This window comes from Schistocerca americana, chromosome X, assembly GCF_021461395.2.
Source record: "Schistocerca americana isolate TAMUIC-IGC-003095 chromosome X, iqSchAmer2.1, whole genome shotgun sequence".
Classification (NCBI taxonomy): domain Eukaryota; kingdom Metazoa; phylum Arthropoda; class Insecta; order Orthoptera; family Acrididae; genus Schistocerca; species Schistocerca americana.
The window spans coordinates 823,004,301-823,031,498 of NC_060130.1; the positions used below are offsets into that span (position 1 = coordinate 823,004,301).

At 41.7% G+C, this 27,198-nt stretch overlaps 1 protein-coding gene across 1 annotated transcript in view; it reads left to right on the plus strand.

Annotated features, from left to right (window-relative positions):
- The window catches only part of LOC124556338 (zinc finger protein rotund-like), a 499,810-nt gene extending 472,829 nt beyond the window's left edge, over positions 1-26,981 (plus strand). The window contains exons 7-8 of the mRNA XM_047130307.1: positions 18,433-18,513; positions 24,630-26,981. Of these exons, the coding sequence (XP_046986263.1) occupies positions 18,433-18,513; positions 24,630-25,958 (1,410 nt within the window). The 3' untranslated portion in view covers positions 25,959-26,981. The remainder of the gene's footprint in view (positions 1-18,432; positions 18,514-24,629) is intronic.
- Positions 26,982-27,198: the final 217 nt, after the last annotated feature.

The window sequence follows — 27,198 nt, forward strand, 5'->3', positions numbered from 1 at the left end:
TGGTGCAACAATTGAAGGACAACGATTATCGGTTACGATTAGGAGTCTGACAACAAAAATAAACAATGACGATGAATTTCTAAACAAGTTGTGGATCTCAGATGAAGCACATTTTCATCTCACAGATTATGTGAATAAACAGAACTACTGTTACCGGGCAAACACAAATCCTAATGACGTTCACGAGCGCCCTTTACACGCTAGTAAAGTGATAGTATGGTGTGGTGTTTCATCACATGGGGTTATAGGACCGTATTTCTTCGCAAATGAACAGGGACACACAATTACTGTCAATGCCGATCGTTACGTGGAGATGTTACGAACTTTCGTTACACCCGCATTGAACAACAAAAGTTCAAGAAGCGTGGTTTCAACAGGACGGAGCGACATCACACACTGCACTCCAATCAATGGCATATGTGCGAGAATTGTTTGGCAACCGTGTGACCTCACGATTCGGTGACATTCACTGGCCCCCTACATTGCCAGATTTATCCGTTTGTGATTTTTTCTTGTGGGGCTACCTCAAGAGCAAAGGCTACACGACTCGACCAAGAACCCTGGATTAGTTAAAACAGAGAATTCGGGATGCAATTCACATATCCCAGGTGAGATGTTGCAGCGGTCAATGAGGAATCTCAACAGCAGATTTCACGAATGTATTTGTACAGGAGGATGAACATCTAAAGGACATAATTAAAAAAAAAATGATTAATGCCATCAATGTTTCGTAAATGGCAGAGTTGTAAGGATACAATTACTATGAATGCAATTTCTTTCCTTCATCGCTTCTAGTTTTATTGAATTTGGAAATGTTCCCGTTTTTTATTAAGGTTTCTTCCCATTGCATTCACGGATGGAATACTGATGATACGCCCCTGTGGGAGCTGTTACTTGCCTAACTCTATAAATACTGGCTAAATAGGTGGACAGCTAGAGGACAAATAAATAAAATAAAAACTCGATGTGTACGATCTTTACGGGCTTGGTACGTAGAGGGCTGAAGAAATTTCGCAGTTTCTACCCTACGAAAGATTGTTGTCAAAGTTTTCTAATCAGATTCTCGCGAGTTGTGTGCCTTTCCTCGTCGAATACCAGTCAGTTACGTTTTTTCGATATTTCTGTTACACTCTCTCACCTGTCAGACAAACCACTGACCATTCACTCTGCTCATCTATGTACAGACTTGACGTGCTCTCTTACTTCGACTTGACGTGACATAAACTGAGGTGACAATAGTCATGAGACAGAGATATGTACATATGCAGATGGCGGTAGTATTGCGTACACAACGTATAAGAGAGCAGTGCATTGACGGAGCTTTAATTTGTGCTCAGGTGATTCATGTGAAAAGTTTCCGAAGTGATTACGGCCTCGCGACGGGACTTAACGGGCTCTGAACGCGGAATGGTAGTTGGAGCTAGATGCATGGGACATTCCATTTCGGAAATCGTTAGGAAATTCAATATTCTGAGATCGACAGTGTCAGGACTGTGCCGAGAATAGCACATTTCAGCACTACCCCTCACCACGGACAACACAGAAGCCGACGGCCTCCACTTAACGACCGAGGGTAGCGGCATTTGCGTAGAGTTATCGTGCTAGAAGACAAGCAACACTGCGAGAAATGATGGCGGAAATCAATGTGAGACGTACGACGAGCGTATCCGTTAGGACAGGGCATTAATTGGCTATGGCGGCAGACGACCGACGCGAGTGCCTTTGCTAACAGCAGGACTTTGTCCGCACAGTCCCTTCAGGGCTCGCGACCATAGCGGTTGGATACTAGACGACTGGAAGATCGTGGTCTGGTCAAATGAGTCCCCATTTCAGTTGGTAAGAGCTGACAGTAGGGTTCGTGTTTGGAGCACACCCCGCGAGGCCTGCCCAAGTTGTCAACAATGCTCTGTGCAAGCTGGTGGTGGATCCATAAAGGCGTCGGCTGTGTTTACATGGAATGGACAGGGTCCGCTGGACCAACTGAATCGATCATTGATTGGAAATGCTCATGTTCGGCTACTTGGAGACAATTTGCAGCCGTTCGTGGACTTCATGTTCCCGAACGACGATAGAATTTTTATGGATGACAATGCGCCATGTACTCGGCCACAATTGATCACGATTGATTTGAATAAAATTCTGGCCAATTCGGGCGAATGATCTGGCCACCAAGATCGCCCAACACGAATCCCACCGAACATTTATGGGATGTTATCTATAGGTCAGTTCGTGCACGAAGTCGTGCACCGGGAACACTCGCGCAATTATGGACAGCTAGAGAGTAGCGAGGGCAAATATTTCTGCATGGAACTTGGAACAATTTGTTGAGTTCGTGCCACGTCGAGCTACTGCACTGCGCCAGGAAAAACGAGGTTCGACACGATAGTAGAAGGTATTCCGTGACTTTCGTCACCTCAGTGTAAGTCCCATACACTCGAATTCAGGCCGACGTGAAATCTCTTTTGTAGACAGATTGTAGCTCCCGGTGTCCTACCAATGAATCGGAAGCTGGCATTTGCTTTTCCTGCAACTGAGCCTACGTGATCGCTCCATTGCATATTACTACACGATGTTACTTTCAAATACACTGCCTTACAGAAAAGGTGAAGCACCCGGAAGGGGCTATGTCCGCAATTGCTGCGCAAACACTGTCTCCACATACACGTACACCACAATTACTCTGCCAGGCAAACATTTGGGGTTACATTCGTCTGGTATGAGACGTTCCCGGTGGGGTGGGGGGGGGGGGGGTGGGGGGAAGGAGGGAGGGGGTCCACTGGAGGCCCCACAATAACCCTGGGTTCGGTGTGGGGCAGCGTTGAGGCGGGTGGACTGCTTTGGCCTGTTGTGGGGTTGTGAACCATTGAGGGATACTAGGTCCTCGGTTCAATACACAATACGCACACCCAGAAGGGGAGGAGGAAACGAAATGAAACTCCACATGTGTTTACAAAATCGATTCAAAGTTACAAAGAAATTATTAGTATGAATCCATTTACCAATAAGACGTTGCACCCCCCCCCCCTACCCCTATGTCATAGATACATGCACCGATTCTGTTGGGAAGTGCATTATAAAGGCGTTGTATCGTCTCCAGAGTCAAGCCGGTCCACATCTGTTGTAAATGGCACTGAGATGGAGTTGACTTGCTAGCCGGTCACACACGTTCTACGGAGACAGACCCGGGAATCTCGCTGGCCACAGGAGTACCTCAGTATCAAACAGACAGTTCATACAGACTAGCATTGCCCTGTTAAAAATGGCACGATTCTGTCGCACTGGAGGAGCACAGGATGTCCGTGACGTACCGCTGTGCAGTCAGAGGTCTCTCAGCCAGTACCAGTCGTGACCTGTGGTCATACTCGATGGCTCCCTGCACCACGACAAGAGGATTAACACCGCTGTCCTCTGCAAAACATTGCAAGAATGGGATCTCCCCCCCAAGTCGGCACCATACACGACGACAATTGTCATCCGGGATAGTGCAGAATCGCGTGGTCAGACGTGGCCGCGCGGAACTTCGTTGACGAACGTGCCTAACCTCATGTTCCCAAGATCGGGCCACTTTTATATGAGGACTTCCCACAAATCTGGCTATTGCACGATTCGACCAATTCTTCAACTGGGGACCCACACTGAGGCTCCTGTCAAATTCTGTCACGCACTGATAACGCTATCTCATACGAGTACCGTACGCGGTAACTCCGTGTCCTTCGCAGTGACCACTCAACATCTGAAGCTTTTCACACCTCTTATACACACTAAACACGAACGACACTAATGCACTGTGGTGGCCATTCTAGCTGTCACAGAGAATTGCGAGTCTAATCATTTACATACCCGCTGATGGTGTGTATGTGAATGGTAAGAAGTTACACTGAAATCCGGACACATCTTCTGAGTGCTCCATTCTTTATTGTCACGCAGGGTTTCTTTTTATCTCATAGCATTTCGCAGTTGTGCTTCTTAACGCTGTAATCGAAGGATCGTACACTTTTTGTTTCATGAAGTTCACAACTTTCCATTACTCTTCATTAATAATTATTTCCACCGTGTTGATATTTTGTCAAGATACAACTGGATATTACTGCATTTTTATCCGACAGAATGTTCTCATTGAGTACTGCATTATCTGTTAACGGCCTGAATACTATCCGCTAAGACATAAATGTGTAAAACGAATAACAACGGACCTATTTCAGTCGGTTGGATCTTACCGGATGTTACTTCAGCGTCTGTAAATGACCCTCTATTCAGGTTAATGAACTGCGCCCCGTCTGTCCCAGAATTTTCTATTAAGTCGCAAACCTGGTATATCCTACTGTTTGCATTTAATCTGTACGGAGGGGCGTCACATGTACCGTTTCGCTGAGATTCAAGTACAGTGTGACGGATTGACGTAATGAAAGTATTACTTATTGCTTCTCATTTCTGTGTGTTTATTTTAATTTATATCTCATAATGTGATCATTTGTTATAATTATATTTAATTATTAATTACAGGATACTGTAACTTTTAAAGTTAGTTGGTTTTGTCGCCCATATGTCATTTATACAATGGTATTTGACATGTCATTCCAAGGCAGTGAGATAAACAGCTGAAAAGGTAATTAATTCGTACAAACAGCGACATTGGCTGCCAGAAAGGCAAAGGTGCAGTAGAGACTCAGTACTCTTCCTGATCAATATCGATTATATCGTTTAGTTCTGTGAACCGTTAAATTCAATTGCAAAAAATCGTGTGAACTGGGCCATGCGAGCCACGCATTAAGAGGTCATTAAAGAACTCGTTCCACGAGAATCAGAAGTGAAAAAATTACGCATTAACTGGAAATAACTGTGGTGCGCACACTTTACTGTAAAGGGGGCCGTTCCACACTGGAATTATAGGAATTTACGCGATCCCTGTGTGGGTCACTCGTGAATTGAAGCAAATGTAAAATCGTAGCTATCCCGAAACGTCCGTGGTGACAAAAACCGAACTACAGTACTCTGTTCATCGCAAAAATAAACCTGATGTAAACAAACACAAACGCGATGATTATTCAGAAGCCGTAGCACACGTACACTAGTGTTGTTACGCTCTTGGAAGTAGGTCCTACTTATGTATTAGATATCTTATTACTAAGTTACGTTAAATGAAACTTCAAGATAGTCAGATCTGTTAACAGCCATCAACGTTTTTCGTAATCATGCTTTAGCTAAGTAGCTTTTATTTCAAAAATCGTGTACAGTCACAGCCTCTGTCTGCACTGTTGTGCTCTTTACGACTTTCGCACTGTTAATACGCAGTGTGAAAATGGCTGGACTGCTTCCTGTTCTGTAGTAAAACACGCATGTGGAACACGGTTAAAAGTGCCCAGAAATAGAATAGTCTTAACGTTTTCCATAAATTTAGAGAGATAATAAGCTTTGAAGTTTTCCGAGAGACTGTATTAGATACAATTTACGTAGGAGTACATATTGAAATGCATAGCAAAATCAGGACAGTAATAGATAAATAATTTATTGCAGGTTATGGTTCGCTGGTTCAAGTCTCCCCTAAGTCATTTTTTTCTCGTTCAATTTGAAATACCTACATCTCCTAATTGTAAAATTCATCACCATTTTTATGGATAATGCACGTATTTTTGTTTCTAATTAAATATTGCAGGCGAAATTCCTGTTTTCATTTCAGATATAAATTTTCAACTGTCGATATTTTCTGAAACACTTAATAAAGATTCGTTAAATAAGAAAATATAACCATTTAATTTTTAAGGCAAAAATGAAAAACTAAATACTCTTTATTTGGGCTATATCCATTGTTTTATACCACAGATGCGTATAAGCGTCGTAGAAACATGAGAAACAACCATTTCACAGCATCGAGCACAGCATGCAAATGCTCTATTTTTACATTTTCCACTGTACCGTTACAATATGAACCCAACAGAACTGATCTGGTGTCAGTTTAAGGGATTCGACCAGAGAAATAACAAAAGTGTTAAGCTGCCAGACGTAGTGGAACTAACGCACGCAGCTTTTTCACATCACTGCCGAACGGCTCGTCATAAAAGAAAAGGAGAAAATGCGGCGCCGGGTTGGCTTCGTGGATTTTGTTGTTGATCGATTCGTTATCAACGTAGCAGATGTCAGTTCCAGATCTGAAATGTATTTCTCGGATTCGGATAAGGAAGGAGCTAAGAGAGTTGGGTTGATTTGGGGGAAGAGACCAAATAGCGAGGTCATCGGTCTAGGGAAGGATGGTGAAGGAAGTCGGCCTTAGCCGGCTGGTGTGGCCGAGCGATTCTAGGCGCTTCAGTCTGGAACCGCGCGACCACTACGGTCGCAGGTTCGAATCCTGCCTCGGGCATGGATGTGTGTGATGTCTTTAGGTTAGTTAGGTTTAAGTAGTTCTAAGTTCTATGGCACTGACGACCTCCGATATTAAGTCGCATAGTGCTCAGAGCCATTTTTTTTAGTCAGCCGTGCCCTGTCGGAGGAACCACCCCTGCATTTGCCTGAATCGATTTAGGGAAATCACGGGAAACCTAAATCAGGATAACCGGACGCAAGATTGAACGAATGTGAGTCCAGTGTGCTAACCACTGCGCCACCTCGCTCGGTTGGCTAAGAGAGTAATAGACGACTGACTGTAATTAAAACCTTTAGTGGCTATAGTATTCAACAACACTGTGAAATCCCTGCAGTGTGCTTTTGCATCACACATTGCTCGCTCAGAAAAATTACCCTGTGTTTAAGTTAGGAATTTTCATCACTCTTGTTTGTAATTAGAATACTATGTTAGGTGAGAACGAGAGCATTTTATGGTTTCCGTCTAGTCACATAAGAAGGGCGTGGTAGTGCTGGAATTTTGCCGAATATTATTTCATTCTCTTTAAAAATTAAATGATATTCGAAGATATATTGTCTGTTTTTAAGTCTGAACTGCAATGCTCACATCATTGCACGTTAGTTGGACCGCTGGCTGGCCAGTGCTGCGCAAGTTTAATGCGCCGGTAAAGCTGTTGTCCCGCGTTATCGCTCCGATAATACACATGCACAGCATACAACGTATCCTTACGATCGTACTTGACTGGACTGGTCACCGACTGGCTTCCGCTCCACGTGAAACGAAATCCAATGAAATTCAAGCAAACTCGGAAGAATACATGGCGTAATTTTTACATCAGGTTTATTCTTATGATGAACAGAGTATGGCAACCCACAGCCCATTGTCGGAAACAAATATTTGTTCTTCCTTTGACCAGATATTTGACGAACTATCGTAAGTTTAGAAATCGATGGCGATAGCTATCCAATGACCAAAATGAAAGAACAAGTAATTAGAATTTCCAAAAATTGTATCAAACACGACGTCAGAGGACGCAGGGTGATAACGACACTTCGCAAAGTCGTGGAGAGTACTGGCCAGTATTTGTAGTGGCAACTTCATAATTTGCTGTTGCTCTGAACTCCTCTACGCACGGGGAATTACTGTTTCTTTATCCTGGATCATCCTTTATTTCCCCGTTTGCAGAGATCTTATTCCTAGTTATGTTGCAACTATAAAATTCCACAGAATTGCACACAGTATTCGTGACCGTGGGTGGTGTAGCTACAGTTCTGTCAATCTTTTGTTAAGGAGACATTACTCTCACTTGAGAGACGCCCCCATCTTGGCAATAGACGTTATTTCTATTACAAAATTGTTGAAGGCTTCGTGGCCACTTGGTGATGTATTGCCTGTCGGTTTTTGGCTCGAAATTTTCGGTCTACGTTTGTTTAACGATTTTTCTGTCGTTTAGCGACTACGAGTGGCTGGCATTCTACATTTCCATCGCCAATGGAGAGTGAATCTTTAAAAATGTCAGCCACTCGTGCTCGCGACACGTCAGAAAAAAGCATTAAACAAACGTCGGCCAAAGATTGCGGCCAAAAACCGACTAGCAATGCGCTGTTTGTTTTGCACAGAGAGAGAAGCACTGTCAGAACTCATTGTTATTCGTGCTGTTACTGGCCACCACGCTTTTCGGAGAATGATCTCCGTTCTTTGAATTGCTTGTAAGTGTTACTCGAGAGCACCAGTAAGAGCCCGAGCAAGAGTAGAACAGTGAGTGTTTGCGCTACGTGAAAAGCTGGCTGATTATCGGAGTAGATAGGCTGTGCTAGTTGTGTCAAACGTCATCCTCATTTCCTGCACCAGCCGCCGTAACTGGTTTCTCCGACCCGCCACCGATCAAATATCCTGTTCTACACGCGGCAACCATTTCCTGGCTGCGTCTTACTAAGCTAGCTTACAGGAAAACCTATATTATCCTCTATAGACAATTTTGCAATGATAACGCGTTTGGTTTGCGGCATATTTGAATACTTTGCACAAAATAAATGGAATACTGAAGATGTGTCCGCAATCCGGGCACTGGTGTTATACAGGTCTGTTCATCTCTGGAACCTACATCCATTTGTATCTGCTTCTTGTATTAGAGCCGTGGCCGCCACCCAGAATTTTTAGCTCCCATACTTCCCTCCTAATGAAGATACATTTGCGACATTTCATTCGGGTAGAAGCGGAACAACAGTTTCTTTCCAGAATGAAATTTTCACTCTGCAATGGTGTGTACGCTGATACGAAACTTCCTGTAAAATTTAAACTGTGTGTCGGACCGAGACTCGAACTCGGAACCTTCGTCTTTCGCGGGCAAGTGTTTAGTCCTTGAAAGTTGTTATTTGCGTATAAGTACATAACCACTGTTCCAAGCTACTTTTCATGTGCCTCGAGCAGTCAAGTAACGTTCTACGTAGATGTGCAATCGAAGCAAGTTTTGTGGGTCCGACGTATAAAAGACGTAATTGTTTTTCTTTTTATGCGTGTTATTGTTTTTCTTTTCTTGGTGTTAGTGAATCTGTAGACTGAACCGTATTGTCACACAGGTAGCAAGTAAAAGTGTAACGTTTTTTCGACTCACGTAGAGTCTCCTCACATTGGATGAAAATGATTACTTTGCTATAGGAGCCGACGACCCGGACCTTTCCTGTCAATGTGTAGTCTATTAACGGCTCGCAACGTGTCACTGTACACGACAACTCGAAGAGGGGAAAAAAGCGACGAGGCGACCGCTTACGTATATGTAGAGAGAGTCCTACTAGAAACCGTGCTATGTTGTTTGCTCTGCAAGACATTAATGTGTTCTAGTTGGAAAAGGATAGATATTTTGTATAAGACTATTACTAGAGAGAGAGAAACAGGAATAGCTTAAATTATGACACTTAAAGTATCCTCGTAATCCACAGTTGGCAAAAAATTTCGTTTTCAGTTTCATTATAATTTAATGTCGTACAGGGCCTTCTTCCACTTCTCTAAAAAGTACCTGGCAGTTCAGTCTTCGAGTTATTCAATTCTTTATGTTGATAAAATTTATGGAACAATTGCTTGTCAGTGGCATATTGATTTCCGCTGCTTGTTCACTGGGAAGTGGGCAGTGAGGCGCAATGGTAAGACAGTGGACTCGTGTTCACATCCCTGTCCGGCCGGCCAGATTTAGGTTTCCCGTGCTTTTCAGATGGTTCGAATGACTCTGAGCACTATGGGACTTAACATCTGAGGTCATCAGTCCCCTAGAACTTAGAACTACTTAAACCTAACTAACCTAAGGACATCACAAACACCCATGCCCGAGGCAGGATTCGAACCTGCGACCGTAACGGTCGCGCGGTTCCAGACTGAAGCGCCTAGAACCGTTCGGCCACTCCGGCCGGTCCGTGCTTTTTCTAAACAGCTTAAGTCAAATGCCAGGATGACTCCTGTGAAAAGGACATGGTCGACTTCGTGCCCCATCTTAGCCCAGTCCGAGCTTGTGCTCCGTCTCTAATGACATCGTCGGCGGCGGGACGTTAAATCACAATGTTCCTTCTTCCTTTGGTATTTCACCTGTAATAATGTCACAACATGACATCAAAAGACACTGACGTGTAATACTTCTGAATTACAATCTCTTTAACCGTTGAACTTGTCACAGTGACACAAAAAAGAGTCTGGATTTCTGTTTTCTGTTGGGATTAGTATGATTGTCTGTCTTTCAGTGTTATCATTTTGAGAAACGGGTGTTCTTTACTCTGGAGCGAATGGCGACTCACAGAGCGATCAACAATTCCCTCTTCGATCACTCCCGTTTGTGTTCTGTTTCTTCGATAACACAACGGACGTCTTTCTCGGCCATCTTTGTCCGAGTAATAGTTTTTAGTCTGTGCTTAGTGACGGCGTCAAGAAAGACGTGTTAAATCCATCGAGAAAGACCTGTTAAATCCAAGGAAGTGTCTCGTCGTGTACTAACTCGACACAAATGAACGAGAACCCTCGCTTTTCTAAAAAAATTGTGTCGTGGATTATTAATGTGCGACTGTTATCCGACTTTAAACTTTTTCCTTTCTCTGTGACAAGTTTAATCGAAGTAGGCCAACTCACTGGTAGTGTACAAGAATTTAATACAGGAGCGGTATTGCGCTCCGCCGGAAGGAAAAGAAACGTCTGATCTGTACCGTAACCTCACAGACAACAAAAATTTTAAGCTCAAGCTAAAATCACAAATCACCTGTGAAGTACTGCTTTATCTACGGCATTTTTGTTGTAATCTTGTGTACAAGTCTCCTCCTCTCTGCCCAAATACTGCAACCTACATCGATTTAAATCTGTTCCCTTACTATAGTGAAGCTTTGGATTCCGTCTATAATGCGGACTCCGCACACTACCAACTCGATTGTTCCTGGATACCCCTGAAAGTGTTTGCCACCTACTCGCCAGCTCGGCTGAGTACCTCTTTTTCAGCTGTCCGCTCTACCAGTCTCGTCTTCACCATTTTTCTGTCACACCACATTTAAAAACTCGTGTTTTCATCTTGTTTGTACTGTTTTACGGCCGAAGTTATAAACGTAAGAGGATTCTAAATTGAGTATTTTGAGATAAGCCGATAAAACTACATTCCAAAAAAATACTTTCAGAATCGACTTCCATATGTTAGATTTGTATTTAGTGTTAACATTTTTTTCTTTTCCAGAAAAAAACAATTCTCGCTGTTGTCAGTTTACATTTTATGCCATCTTCCTACACCGTTAGGTATTTTGCCGTGCTAATAGCAAAATTCATCTACTACTTTTAGTTTCTCACACCCTAATCTCGTTTCCCCATCCTCACTATCACCTTTGTTTCCCTTTTATTGACGTTAATCTTATAATCTCTTTTCAAGACACTATCTATTCCGTTTAATTTTTTCTTCCAGCTCCTTTGCTATCTCTGACAGAACTGTGATGCCATCTACAGACCTTAAACTTTTTACATTTCCTCACATTTTCCAAATGCATCTCTAGTTTCCTTTACTACTTACTCTGTGTAGCCGCGCGGGATTAGCCGAGCGGTCTAGGCGCTGCAGTCATGGACTGTGCGGCTGATCCCGGCGGAGGTTCGAGTCCTCCCTCGGGCATGGGTGTGTGTGTTTGTCCTTAGGATAATTTAGGTTAAGTAGTGTGTAAGCTTAGGGACTGATGACCTTAGTAGTTAAGCCCCGTAAGATTTCACACACATTTGAACATTTTGCTCTGTGTATGCAGCGCGTGCCAGTGGGAATGGTCAGTATTCAGGGATATGACAGGAACGATCACTCGAAGTAAACACGGGCTCTAAAGAACATACCTTAAGAACCATGAGCACTTGTTCATCTTCGCTACTGGGTAACACATCTCTTCTACTGAACAGGCGCTCATGCCTATTAAGGTATGCGTTTTAGAATCCATATTTTTCTTGTTTTGGTCCACATGATCTCCTCCTAAAATATGAAAAGCAAAGAGCTTGCGGGACCAGAGATTTGTTTCACAGTATCGAAGATAATGCTCGTTGCTCTTAAGGGGTGCCTTTTAGAGCCCGTGTTTATTAGGCTTTTCTGCTTCGAATGATCGTTCCTGTCATATCCCTGAATATTGCCCAGCCCTCGTGGGACACCCTGTATATAGTAACTATATTTATTGTTATGCGGCCCAAAGAATTTGTCATCTCCAAATGCAGTTTGCACTTTTCTTCGCGATATTTTAGTAGTAGGGTTTACATCCCTCATTTTACCAATAAATTTTCTCGTTTCGTATGGTCTGTAGGAATATTCTCACAGATCGTGTATTTCGTTTCCAGTCACTGTTTAACAGACGTTTGGTTCCGGTTTTTCGTTCTTAATGTTAATTTGTCTTCTTGCATCACCGTGAACCCTACGCCAGGATCAGGGCCCGATATTATCTTATCGCTGACTCTTCCCGTACACTGAGTTCGCTCAAATACAGTCCTTGACGAACATTTTGTCGGAGTCTGTATTTTCCAATCCCCGTCCGACCATCCAAATTTAACTTTTTCACCATCTTCCTAAACAGATTAAGGGGAGTGCCGGAATGATTCCTTCAAAATGGCACGGAGGGTGCTGTCCTTCCCAGGCGGAGCCGCTGGCGCTTCTCTTAAATCTGTACTCGCATTCAGATCCCCCTCCCCCCTCTTTCGGCTTTCCCGAAGCAGATAATGGTGAATGCCAGGATGTTTCCTTCTTCACCCTATCCGAACGTGTGACCCGTCTCGAATAATGTAGTGAGCGCGCTATCTTACCGCTGTTTTCCTGCACGTTAGACGTTTGCTGCAGGCTATGCCACTCGCACTGCGCGGCATGTACGTACGACTCGATGTAGCGGTGCTGCTGCCGTCCGTACTTTTGCCCATTCAGTGATCTCCGTTATCACTCTGCAGTGCTAAATCTGATGAAGTGCTCGTAGGGACACACAGTTGTTACCGGATAAAGCATACCTGCTCACATTCCGACTTAAACAAGCCGCCCATAGTCTTTACGGTCAAAATTATAGACGTAGGAGGATCCTAAACTGAGTATTTTGAGACAAGGGGCCGATGGTGGGGAATGAATATTTCAGGTGTTACGAGGTCTCGAATGAGCAATGCGTGTGAGTACCATGTTTATGAACTGTTTGTGTTCCATAAAAAACAAGATCGACATTCTTTCGAGATATACAACCGCACTTGTTGGAGACAGTAGGCCTAGCTATTATCCGCGAGAACATTTGGTTTCGACGCAATGGTGTACCAGGCCTGTTTAAAGTTAATGTCCGTGAGCACATGAGCAACGGCTACCCTTATTGTTGGGTTGGGAAAGGTCGTCCTGTCCCATGGCTAGCGCGATCCATGGCTCCCACTCCTGTGTTTTTTTCCACTATCGAGGGGAGAATGGTTGGGATACATGAAATCATTGTTAGGCCCCTAGCTGCCTGTACAATTTGGAGTGTTAGAAAAGACACGGCAAAATATTATTCGCTGTTGTAAGTCATGCTTTGGCATTGGCGATCTCCACTAGTCGCGGTCAGGTGTAAGTCGTTTACATCAACATAAAATAATTCTTCATCTTATGGTTTGGGACATACTGTACAACAAAGAAAACGCGTTTTAGCTATCAACTGTTTTTATTTGAACCTTAATATCTACCTGTTTTGGTAGACCATTTGCACAGGATTAAGGAAAGGAAAGATCTGGTGAATACGGGAATCATTTTCTATTCTTGCTGACAGAAAATCCAAACCGTCATAATAGGTATAAGAAAAGAATACATGTTCCACAAAAGTCTAATAGATGTGTTCAATGTAACAACAGTTAACTGTAGTTACATTGAGCACATCTCTGCGTTGTTTCAATTACCGCTGAATGCCATCTAATCAAGACATTAACAACTGTATAGCGTCCGAGCGACTTACAACAAAACCTGTAGAAAGGCGAAAGAAGAGGTAAATTCGAAGAAGCTGAAGACAGGACAGTAGCCTAGTTTCTGATATGGATATAGAGAAGTAATACCCGTGCCTCTACATGTCTCCCTGTTAGTCCACATGATCTACGTGAATTCGTTCAAACTTCCGAGCTAATAGTCGATTATCTAGTTGCCCGGGTGTAATACGAAGAGTTTCGCCCCAGGCTCGCTAGTTATAAAAAAAGAATGGGAAGAAATACTCGAACCCAGCTATGTAGAGCGAAGAGAGTGTATGGGGAGGATAAAAGCCTTGGCATGTATAGGAAGAGACGGAGTTCGTCAAATCTGTGCAAGGTTGTCCAGATGTTAACGGGACTCATTGGAGGGGCGCTTGGTAACAAGTTGGAAAATGCTCGTTTCACTGTTTCATACAAATTCGGGGAGAAAAGAATTGTACATTTAGAAACATGCGGTCGCGTCCATGTCACGTTGGCGTCCAAAAAAGGGAACTGCATCTGGAGAGGAAAACTAAATTAGTTTTTCAAAAACTTCAGGTTATCCTTTTCTCAACAGTTTCACACAGCGAACCCATGTAAATGCAAGAATGGATCACAATGCAAGCTAATCTGTGATCCGCTTTGAATGTAAGTACAAACTGCTTCCCTCTATAGACCGTGCCATCAGAGGTACCGGTTGGCTATAATTAAACTTTCCCAATTTAACACGTTATAACATGGAAACCAATTACCGTACGATGACCAAAGTTGGTAGCGTTAATGTCAAGGACACGGAGAAAAGAAATAGCGCAGAATAAGTTTAATTGAAACACTTTTATGTGCTGCTGCAAGTACATCATAATACCGGTATTATTATTGCTACAAAAGGGGCTCAACATGGCTCCCGTCAGTGTCCAGAGGAGTCTGAAAGCGCAGCATTGCATTCTGCATAGCAGAACAAAGCACGGCCTCTCTTGATATGCTGCGCTTCAGATCAGCACATGTGTGAATATTCCCCTGGTAAACCCTGTCCTTCAGGTAGCCCTACAACCAGAACTCACAGGGAGTGAGATCAGGTGATGGCTCTGAGCACTATGCGACTCAACTTCTGAGGTCATCAGTCGCCTAGAACTTAGAACTAATTAAACCTAACTAACCTAAGGACATCACACACACCCATGCCCGAGGCAGGATTCGAACCTGCGACCGTAGCGGTCACGCGGTTCCAGACGGAAGCGCCTTTAACCGCACGGCCACACCGGCCAGATCAGGTGATCGTGCCGGCCAAATGTGTTTTGGAGAAGCAGGTGAACTTCATGAGCGATGTGCGGTGGGGCCCTGTCTTGCATGAGGACTGTTGAGTTCAATGCATCTCTCTCCTGTAGGGCGGATATAACGTGCTGGCGAAGCATATCGCAGTAATGCTGGCCAGTCGCACTGCACGTCTTCGGTCCTTGAGCGTCAGCCTGTTCAAAAAAGAATGGGCCAATGATGAACGTAGCCGTGAAGCCACACCATACGGTGACACATTCATGACAGTGACTGGAGGTGAAGATCCCCATACTCGGCGATTCTGTGTGTTCACCTCACCCGTCAGAGAAAAATGAGCTTCGTCTGTCAATAGGATGGTTCAGAACCAACCCTCGTCAACTTTAATCCTTGTGAGAAAGTGGAGAGCGAAAACAACACGTCGTTGTCCGTCCTGTGGTGCAAGCTGCTGTACGATATGGATCTCGTACGGATACCATTTGAGAATGGTTGGAAGCACCTGCCGTACAGTGGACCACGGGATGTTCAACTAACGTGATACAGCACGCGCGCTGCCTGACGATCGGGAATTGCGCGCAGCGTTGTCTGCCATAGCTACAGCAATTTCATCAACCACCTGTAGTGCGACCGTCGCCGGCCTCTTCCCCGAGCGACGCCCAGTTCTCCAGTTGATTCGAACTTCCTTATCATACTCCGCACAGCAGGAGGAGAAAGAGGACCCCTCCGTAATCCTTTCACCAGGCGATTTTCTCGAAGTGAAGCTGCAGCATTACTATTGTTTTGATAATAGAACTTCACCAGTAATGCCCTGCTCCTTTCGTCCGAGCTCGTGTTGACACCTCAACAAGTGCACTGCAACTGGTCAGATGTATGAGGCTATGAGTCACGATGACTGATCACGGCACCTGGTGGGCATAGTTGTAACTGGGCGGTGGCACTGTGACGCTTGGAAATCATATCACCCGGTACATAAAAGTGCCAATCCTATCAGCTTACTGCAGTTGTCGCCAGGGTCTTATAGAGGCTTCTCGCACGTTACAGAATTTTTAATTCTGCTAATAAATGTGTGTGCGTTTCAACTCACAAGAACACAGTAAGAATATCTGTGGAGCGAGTATAGCGTACTGTACACGTCGCCAACATCAGGGGAGAAAATTCACATAAATTTTGGTTTAACGCAGTTGTTTATATTTTGCGAAAAAACGGAGACTTTGATATTACAAATACTAGTCTTGTTTTTGAACATTTATTTATTAGTAACAGCAATGGTGAATAATTGCAGCTGCTACGGATGCAAATTGAAATATGTAAAAGGCAAACCAGTCACCCTTCAGAGGTTGGTACCAAAGAGTGATGTGGCCTGGGAGGCAGTACATGTTGACATTAAAAATCATGTTCAGTGCATCTGAATGATCGCCGCGTTATTGCACTATGTATTATGGGGATGAAAGAAGTCCAGACGTATTTTGTTTCTTTATTTGTTGTTTTTAAGTCAGTTAAATCTATATTTAGTTATCTCATTCGAAATTATTAAATGTACTGAAACCAGTAGCGGAGGAGAAAACAAATTCGTAGTGGCTCAAATGGCTCTAAGCAGTAAGGGGCTTAACATCTGAGGTCATCAGTCTCCTAGACGTAGAACTACTTCAACCTAACTAACCTAAGGACATCACTCACATCCATGCCCGAGGCAGGATTCGAACCTGCGACCGTAGCAGCAGCGCGATTCCGGACAGAAGTGCCTAGAACCGCTCGGTCACAGCAGCCGGCCAAATTCGTAGTGAATCGAGTCACAACGCGTTTTAGCTTCGGATAAGGCTGGATTACCGGACCAGAATCGCTTCAACTCTGAGATCCTCTCTAGAAAGTAGACTATCCATTGCTGTGTGCAGCCAATATTGAGATATCCAACTACAAAATGCCACGTGGTCGTGCCACATTTATTTTGATTTTCAAGTGTTTCATATTTTTACGTAGTTTACGAGGGTTGGGAATTTAATAGTGGCAACTATTTATTTCCAGCTTATACAAAAGAGATATATGTTTCAAAGTTTTACTGCCCTCTAAAATGGTCACGAACATTGTGTATAGCCCGTTGCCAGGGATATGGAAGTCGTAGTATATCCTTAGCAGCGCCAGCTGTATTGATAGTTCGAGAAGAGCGAGCTATTGCCCGACGAATTTCTGTAACAGTTGTGAAGCGAATGTCGTGAAATACTTCCCTCACGTGAGGATTCAAGTTGAAGTCACAAGTTCTGACGTTGGGAAGTGTGGTGGATGGTACAGCACTTCCCAGCCCAATCGACCGAACAAATCAGTCACAATTTGCGCCACTCCCCGAACGTAATCCCAGATGCCTTCTACTTGAAGCCTCAGGCGAATGAAGTACTTGACGGCATTCGCTTCAGAACTGTTACAGAGATTCGTCGGGCAATGGACCAATCCACTCGAACGGTCAACACAATTGGCGCCGCTAAGGCTACCTACTGCTTCCACACTTCTGTTAAAGTGTTATACACAATGTTGGTAACTTGTTTGAAGGACAGTAAAACTTTGAAACCTGCATCTATTTTGTATAAGTTGTAAGTAAATGGTTGCCATTATTAAAGTTCCAACGTCAGTAGTTTGTGAAATCTTTTGAGTAGTGTCTGATTTATTTCAATATATTTTGAGGGATGGAAATATTTGTGACATCTGGATGAGCAGAGCAGATGAGTAAGAATTAGTTACTGACATCGCATCTACAAACTCCAGGTAGTCTGCTAACTGTTTTGATTATCATGGCATTTTGAATGTCCATTGTTGCACTTCAGACGTTGATCCACTGAAGATTGTATAACATATTGTATTTTAATAATGCACCTTATCGCTGCCCTATTGTTCACTGTATATCTGGCATGGTGAGAAGTGTACCTGTGTTGGCAACTAATACTTGGAACGCGAGCAAGTCAACAAACTGTAAAGGAGAGGGAAGTGCTTTTGAGGAGAGCACAACTACCTACAAGTTTTGGTAAGAAATTCGTCAAGAAAAAAATTTACACATTATTGTAAAATACCATACAGTACTTTTGAGGAGCTTTCAAATTTGGCTGTGTTGGTTTGTCCTCGGTCACAGAAGAAAAAGAGGATACCATAATTTTAATTAAGAGGGAGCGTGTTTGGACTATCAAAAGAAGTGGTTAGTAGTTCAGATGATGTCGAAGAAGTGATTTTCTGCCTAGGATTATACATGTCTTGTTGTCTCTCTGTTGTGGCAGCTCCGAGGTTCTGTCTCTAATGACTTCGTCATCGATGGGACATTAAACCCTAACACTGATTTTTTCCTTTTAGGTTGACGGTAGAAAGCAAGCCGGATAAGAGAAATGATTTCTGCTTAGGATTTTACATATCTTGTTGTCTCTCTCTTGTGGCAGGTCCGAGGTAGGAAACGAGCTGGTGCCAAAGCGAGGGATGGCAGCTTATCCTGGCCAGGCATTGACCATACAAACCCGGAGGTAGGCTCAACACCTTCTCTTAGCATGTTGTAGTGGCATGTGTAGAACAGTCTGTTTGGGACCACCTTTTTCACCTCAGGTTAAACTTCCCTAAAGACCCAATGTTTTGAGGTAGAACAGAGGCGTGTGCAGAAATTAAATGAAATGGGTATAGGGTTTGAAACTATTATTTTACTTGGCTCGTACATCTTCATTTACAATTCAGTTGTTACCAGGTTTATTAAGTTTCTACATTGTTAAATGACAGAAATATCAATTTTGTTCCATTTCCATTTAATTTTCCATATAAATCAATTGAGAAATTCAAATTATCCGTAGAAATGAAAAACTAAGTATTTGCAAGATGACAACACAAATGTCATTTGCTTAATGTATCAACTGATGGGTACCAGTAATTAGTGTTTATTCTCAAACACTGGCAAAAATTTAGTGATGGACCATTATAAATTACTCTTAATCATTTTGGGTAAACTTCTACAATATTTGATATGTCATATCCACCCCAACACCCCACTCCTACAATATTTCTGTGGGTCCATTTGCGACGAAGTTACATGGTCTGGAATGAGTTCTACATATATTATACACAAAAAGCTACTAGAAGAAGATGAGAAATGTATTTGCTTTAGTACGTTCATACGAGTTCTATATTACAGCAAAAAGGCTCTAAGCTAATCTGCAGAACTCTTTTGCGGGTTTACATGTTATTAGTTGTATTCCACATATCCTTAAAAGAGGGTCTCAGGGATCTGGAAGTAAGGAATATGCCATTTGATGACCTTTTAACTTAGAGATGAAACTACAAGATTCAGTGCTCTCAATTTTGAATTATTTTGAAAGTCTTCTTGACATGCAACTTGCAGAATAATGGCCTATGGATCTTTCTCTGCAATGAACAAGAAAATATTCTACAAGTGCAGATACTGAATTTTTTATGTCTACAGCCCTTATGTGTCCATTTGAAAGAGTTCGTATTATTAACTGGAAGTATCACAGAAATGTGAAAATTCCTATCCTCTTTTGACAGCAGCCTGGATAAAGTTTTGTAACACATATCACAGGTCATTCTAATAGCCCTCTTCTGACATAAGAATAACTTCTATTAATCTGTAGACTTACCCATAGTATAATACAGCAGCGAATAATAAAGTGAAAATAAAGAAAGTAAACAAGTAATCTTTTGAATCATGCGGCGAAGACTTTTATGACTGGATGTCATACTTGCTAATGAGTCTTTTGAGCTGTATGGTCATGGTCAAAGAAACTTTTTGGATCCTGAAGTTTCATCCAGCACTGCACTGAACATCTTTGGAGGTGCTCCTGGCGACTCTGAGGCTTTCCAAATCTTTTGAATGAAAGTAACACTGTAGACTGTCCTGGTGGTGAAGACAGCAGTACTCACTTTATCCAACATATATCAAAATATCATTCTCCTCAGAAAACTTTTTCTTTTATCTTCAGTGTTAGACATTTAAAATGTTAGATTTAACTGATTATCTGATCTTCTTGTGATTATCAAATTTTACTTTAACAACTTTCTCTGTCAGTGTTCTGTTATCTGTAAGCTGCTTACGAACGTTATACTATTCTCTATTTGCTAAATAATTTATGTAATATTCTACAGTTTTCATAATCAAAGTCTTTCATCCACAAATAACAAAATTTTGGATTTATCTGCCATGTTAAGTAGTACACCATCGACACTTTTCAAAAAATGCTGTAAACCAAAAACAAACCAATGAGACATCTTATGCATTTAGACAAACCAATAAAATTAAAATTTGTTCCCTGTTTGTTCATCCTGGAGAACAAATTTCTGCTTCTTCTTAACTGAATGTAGAAGGAACCAGTGATCACCTTTCCCCTTTAGTCCATAATGTATCAACTCATGCATGTGTGGTTCACACAGTTAAATGCCTGTGTAAGTCATTGAAGGTAACTACTGGCCTCAACTGCTTCTTAGAGCCTACATCTATCACACACGAAATGATTATTTCATATTCTGTTAACAGTCCTTTCTGGAAGTCATACTGTGGGTGTGACAATTTATGTTTACTGATTTGTTTTACTGTTATTATATCCATCATCTTCTGAAAAACATTGTATCTAATGAACTTGACCCCTAATTATCTAGCACATCTATTTCCCCCTTTATATAAAGTGGTCTTACCGGTGAGTATTTTAATCTGTGTGGAAACTGACTTCACCCGAAAAAGCACTGATGTATGGTGCAGTCATCTTTGTAAGACTATTAGATATATCTTCATTCTCGTATCATCATCATTCAGACATTTAATCTATTCAACCTTCTTCTTGTTTTTAATCTGAAACTTGAAACACTGAATTGTAAAAGTTTTGAAAGTTTTTTTTTTTTTTTTTTTAATTTAATTTGCTAACGATCGATGGGAAATGCTCAAAGTATTAAATATTTCCACGTGCCTTTAGTGAATCACTAAAATATTCTTTATCCCCATTCATTTCCAAGGAAGCTAGTGCTCTGGTCTTACACAAGTAACTTCAGTGCTTAAGCTACACTTATCTCTAATGTTCTTCAAATTTCACTGTGCTTATCATGATTCATGAAGACTATTTCTCATCTGTTCATTCCATTAGATATTCAGCAGCTGGATTATTTTTTATACTAAAATGTATATTACTATCATTAACTGGGGAAACAAGCTGTAAAATACTCTTTATTGCACATTACCTTTTGTCTCAAATATTTTCGTTCAATGTTCAAAGACAAGAGTCCTATAAGCAGACATTTTTGAAAATTCATAAGATAAATGCTATTTTAAGAGTTATATGGTTCTCAAATGATATCAATATCATGTCTTTAGGAACATCTGGATTTGTAAAGCATTTCTTCCTTAGTATCTTGTTATTTCTGTTGGAAGTGCAGTAAATCAGCTAGTGAAGTTAGATGAAAGGTTAACTCTAAAGTGCATGGTTACATTATGCTAGTGTACATATATTGTGGAGAGAAGGTCTTTCTGTCCCAGAAGCTTGTTCGCATGTTAAGTCTGTGTACTGCTTGCATGATATAACTTACCAGTCTATTGCACGTTGACTGCAGGTAATACTGTTACTTCCTTCCATTGAGTCATGTAATCTTGTAAAGATAATCAGTCAAATTCTTGTGCTCATAAAATGTTGGTTAAACATTCATGTATAAACTGGATAGGTGCACATGACCACCTACTAGCCAAGCTGACTTCTGTCCACTGTTCACTCACTGTGCATTTGCAATTGGCATAGCATGTCTCATAAATGAAAGACTGTTGCTTGCAAATTACTTCCTTCCCTCACCCCACACCACCTCTCTCTCTCTCTCTCTCTCTCTCTCTCTCTCTCTCTCTCTCTCTCAAAAGTAGGACTGAAGGGGAAAATGGACAGTTGAAGAGGGGTAGCCTTCCAAACTGTGTGTATGTGTTTTTCTGCATGATTTGGAATCAGTTGTTTTGCTAAGCGTACAGTGAACCAGTGAACAAAATCTGGCAATTTTTATACTACCGTAATATGTTCATAATGTAGCTTCTACTCTGAGTCCAGTTTAAATCCATTTTCTTCTGGTGCTCTTTTAAATTAATTTCGCAGCCATACACCAGCATAATTCTACAATAATTTTGGGACTTCATTCATAATAAAAGTAGAATCACTATTCTCTGCAACAATGATCTGTAGATTATGTAAGATTTTATGTCACATTGATGACTGGCAGTACATCAATGTTTATAGATAAAATGCATAATTTTAACAAAGCAGTAGGAGGGAGACGTGTGTAATTTAAGATGTAAGAAAGTTTATTTCTCAGTCTTTTTAACTAAATATTGGTAAAGATTAAGTGAATGTTTCCGTCTCCAATTACCCTATGCATATATTTCATCATCTGTGTGTTTCTTCTAAGAGGATGAATGTTCTAATAGCTTAAAAAGTACTTAGCTTCTTATGTACATTTTCATAGTTCATGCATCCCCTTTTGAACTCTCTTATGTGTTATGTATGAACTCTTCTTTCAAGTGTTTTGAGACACACAAAATATATACACACTTGAAAAAGTATGATCACTTGCGTTTTGATATTTAAAGTTAGCTTACAGTTATTTGTTAAGGCAGACTTAAATGACTGCTCATGAACAACTACTTTTATATCAAAGATGAGTTCCTGAATGTATGCACATGATCAGTTGCACATTTGTAAGCAGTCAGTGTGCAACTATACATATTTTTATGAAATATATGTGACTGGTGTAGGATTTAATATGTACAACATTACAGTACTCATTGAAAATTCCTCAAATGAAACATTAAATTAAATAATTAGCCAATAATAGGCTAACCAGCTGCTTAAGTGCTTTTATTATTGAAAAGGATGAAAATTTTAAACATAACTATGATTTAAAAACTTTCCAGTGAAAAACTGGACCTACACTATGCGATCAAAGGTGTCCGGACATCTGGTTGAAAATGACTTGAAAGTCCATGGCGCCCTCCATCAATAATGCTGGAATTTAGTATGGTGTTGGCCCACCCTTAGCCTTGATGACAGCTTCCACTCTCGCAGGCATATGTTCAATCAGGGAATGACAGCCCATTCTTCATGGTGTGCTGCACTGGGAAGAGGTATCAATGTCGGTCGGTGAGGCCGGGCACAAAGTCGGCATTCCAAAACATCCCAAAGGTGTTCTATAGTATTCAGATCAGAACTCTGTGCAGGCCAGTTCATTACAGGGATCTTATTGTCATGTAGCCACTCCGACACAGGCTGTGCATTATGAACAGGTGTTTGATCGTGTTGAGAGATGCAATTGCCATCCCCAGATTGCTCTTCAACGGTGGGAAGCAAGAAGGTGCTTAAAACATCAATGTAAGCCTCTGCTGTGATAGTGCCATGCAAAACAACAAGGGGTGCAAGCCCCCTCCATGAAAATCACGACCACACCATAACACCACCGCCTCCAAATTTCACTGTTGGCACTACACAGGCTGGCAGATGATGTTCACTGGGTATTCGTCATACCCACACACTGCCATCAGATCTCCACATTGTGTACTGTGACTTGTCGCACCACACAATGTTTTTCCACTGTTCAGTCACCCATTGTTTACGCTCCTTACACCAAGCGAGACGTCATTTGGCGTTTACTGGCGTGATATGTGGCTTATGAGCAGCTGCTCGATCATGAAATCCAAGTTTTCTCACTTCCCGCCTAACTACCATAGTACTTGCAGAGGATCATGATGCAGTTTGGAATTCCTGTGTGATGGTGTGGATAGATGTCTGACTATTACACATTACGACCCTCTTCAACTGTCAGCAGTCTCTGTTAGTCAACAGACAAGGTCAGCCTGTATGCTTTTGTGCTGTACATGTCCCTTCACATTTCCACTTCACTGTCACATCAGAAACAGTGGACCTATGGATGTTTAGGAGTGTGGAAATTTTGTGTACAGATGTGTGACACAAGTGACACCCAATCACCTGACCATATTTGAAGCCCGTGAGTTCCGCAGAGTGCCCCATTCTGCTCTCTCATGATGTATAATGACTACTGAGGTCATTGATATGGAGTACCTGGCAGTTGGTGGCAGCACAATGCACCTAATATGAAAAACGTATGTTTTGGGGGTTTTCCAGATACTTTTGATCACATAGTGTATGTCCTGATCCTCTGTATGAATTTCTACAAAAACTAGTTAAAATATTGTGCAAAGTGCTATTTTCTTTGCCATGTGCTTCATGTTTAGTGAAGCCCTGTTTTCTGCAAAGTGATGTCTTTAAGTTACCGAAAACCTGTCAGGAAAACAAAATCCATTAACTGAATAATTCAGATGGTCATCAGTTTCTCTGTGTGTCTAAGGATACATACACATTTTGTTACATGAATCCACTGTCATTTATGTAATATTTTGAAAATAATCTTGTTAAATAATTTTCAGTCTACTTGGATCTGTATGCTGCTTCATTATTAATTTTCAGTTGATATATATAAAACTTTTTGTAAACAGTTTGGGTTATTCATATCTCCACTGGAAAATTAATCTCGCTTTGTTTCATAATAAGCAGTGTTTTGTATTAAATGCACTCTTTTAATTTAATATTTCTTCTGTTTACAGATATTTGGTTCAAAGGCTGATTTGCAGCTTCATACCCAGATCCACATGAGAGAAGCGAAGCCATACAAATGTTCTCAGTGCAGTAAAGCATTTGCAAACAGTTCTTACCTGTCTCAGCACACGAGGATCCATCTGGGCATCAAACCGTATCGGTGTGAAATATGCCAACGGAAATTTACACAACTTTCTCACCTGCAGCAGCACATTCGCACGCATACTGGAGATAAACCGTACAAGTGTCGTCATCCTGGCTGCAACAAAGCCTTCTCTCAGCTGAGCAACTTGCAGAGTCATTCAAGGTGTCACCAGACTGATAAGCCATACAAGTGTAACTCGTGTTACAAGTGCTTTTCAGATGAGCCATCTTTACTTGAACACATTCCCAAGCACAAAGAATCAAAGCATTTGAAGACACACATCTGCCAATACTGTGGAAAATCGTACACACAAGAAACGTATCTTACAAAACATATGCAAAAGCATGCAGAAAGGACTGACAAGAGACCGCCTATAACAGGTATTGGGCCTGATGTGAGAAACGCCGGTCTCGGAGGCGGCAATGGTAGCTCAGTTGCTGACCCACATCCTTACTGGCCTAAAGTATCGCCTGACACTGCTAGCTCACTGGTCGAAGCAATGAACCAGCACGAGGTATGCATGCAACACGCCAGCAGTGGAGGTCTCGGGGAACACCACTTGGCCGTGTCACATCACAGGAGTCTATTGGAACACGGGAGTCGCCACGTGAATGGTTCTGGGAGCGATGGAGGTGGTAATGGAGGTAGTGGAAACAGTGAGAATCTAGTGGTCATCCGGAGTCAGCAGGGTGGAGCTGCTGGTCTACACCAGCAGCATTCGGTTGCACCACCTGCTCCACCACCAACTCCCACCTCACAATCGCAACAGCAGCAAGCGACAGTGCCATCGTCACCTTCCTCTGTCTATGGTGATTCTACGGTAAAGACTTCGACTACTCCATCGTCAGCTTCTGCTTTCACTCCTATACAGTCAATGGGTGGCTTGACACAGACCCACCATCATCTCAATCACTTGAATCACCACCAGCTGGGGATAGCTTCACCTCCCACTCGGCCACCGTACATTCCGTATGACGCTATACCGTTTCCACCGCCAAAAGTTGTCACGTCGGCAGCAGGCCAACTTTCTGGCATGGGTGGAGGTGGTGTCGAGATGCCAAAGACTGGTTCAAACACGTTCCCTAACCAGCTGATCTCTTTGCACCAAATTAGAAACTATGCTCATCAGCCATCAGCCTCTTCATTAGTAACTGGTGAACATCTGCTCGGTCTGAAAGAGAAGGGACAGTAATGATATCCTCTGAATGAAGTGTTGTTGTTTTAGTAAATGTTTTGAGGATCTGTTGTTGAGACTGCTCAAATTTTAGCACAATGGAACTGAAAGAAGTGTAGAATCTGGACTGTGAGAAGTATTTTCAGAGGGTGCCTATGCGTCGAGTAAATTAATTTGTAGTTAAGCAATAATGTGCTCAATTTAGTAGAAAGAACTTTGAGGTTATTATTGTTTCCTAAATTTCACCTGTTCTGCTGTGTAACCTGACAGTGTATTTGTTTCGTTATTTAAGTAACGAACTGTAAACCAAAGAGCTGTGGTGTGTCAACTGTGTTAGTGTTGTCAGAAGAAGAAAGTTTGTTTGTCATGAAGAAAACAAATAATTTATCTCTTCCAATGTAAACAAAACATTTTAAAACACCAGTTTAATTTTTCCAGGCTTTATATTTAAGTTGGGTATACAGCATAATAGGTTTCAAAATTTCCTGTAGAAATGTCAACTGTTACTTTTGAACATTTAGTTTGAATATGTATACTACAGGAGAAATGAAATGAAAACTCTTGTGCAATTAATTTAAATAGAACTTACCATTTTACGTCTGTCAGCAGTTTTATTGTGACAGTTGAATTTCTGGTAAAAAAGTTCTGTTTGTACCAAATAAAAAAAACGTGGTTTACAACATTAAACCTAAACAGCTACTTTCAGAAAAATCATTCTTTAGAAGAATTTATGTGATTACTCAGAAAAGATCATATGTTGTTCCTGAAGTGAGAAAAAACCATTTCTGTGCTCATGGAGTTGTTTACAAAGAAACTTGGTGCTGGCATTCCAGAATATACAAATGAACTGATAATAATATGTAAAAAAATCTTTTCCATTTATGATGTTACAATTTTGAACAATAAAAGGCTCATTTAAAGAGAGCTGCAGAGAAATACTGATGTGCCGTCTGTCTGTCTGTCTGTGCACTATAAACTTAATGACTGTATCATTGTGGATTATCATATGTTTCCTATAAAATGCATTCTATATGTTTTGAATCTCATTGTTTTACTTACAGTGTCATTATCTTTCCTTGGGATCTGTGAGCTAGTGATGTTTTGTAACATCACCGAAAGAACTTGATGTTTAATGCAAAAAAATGATTTAGAAAAATTTTAACAGAATTTCTTGGTGTTAACTGTAGATGTGTATGAACTTCTTGTGAATTTTTCTCATGCGAAATATCAGACACTGTAATTTTTCAGAAAGAGATTT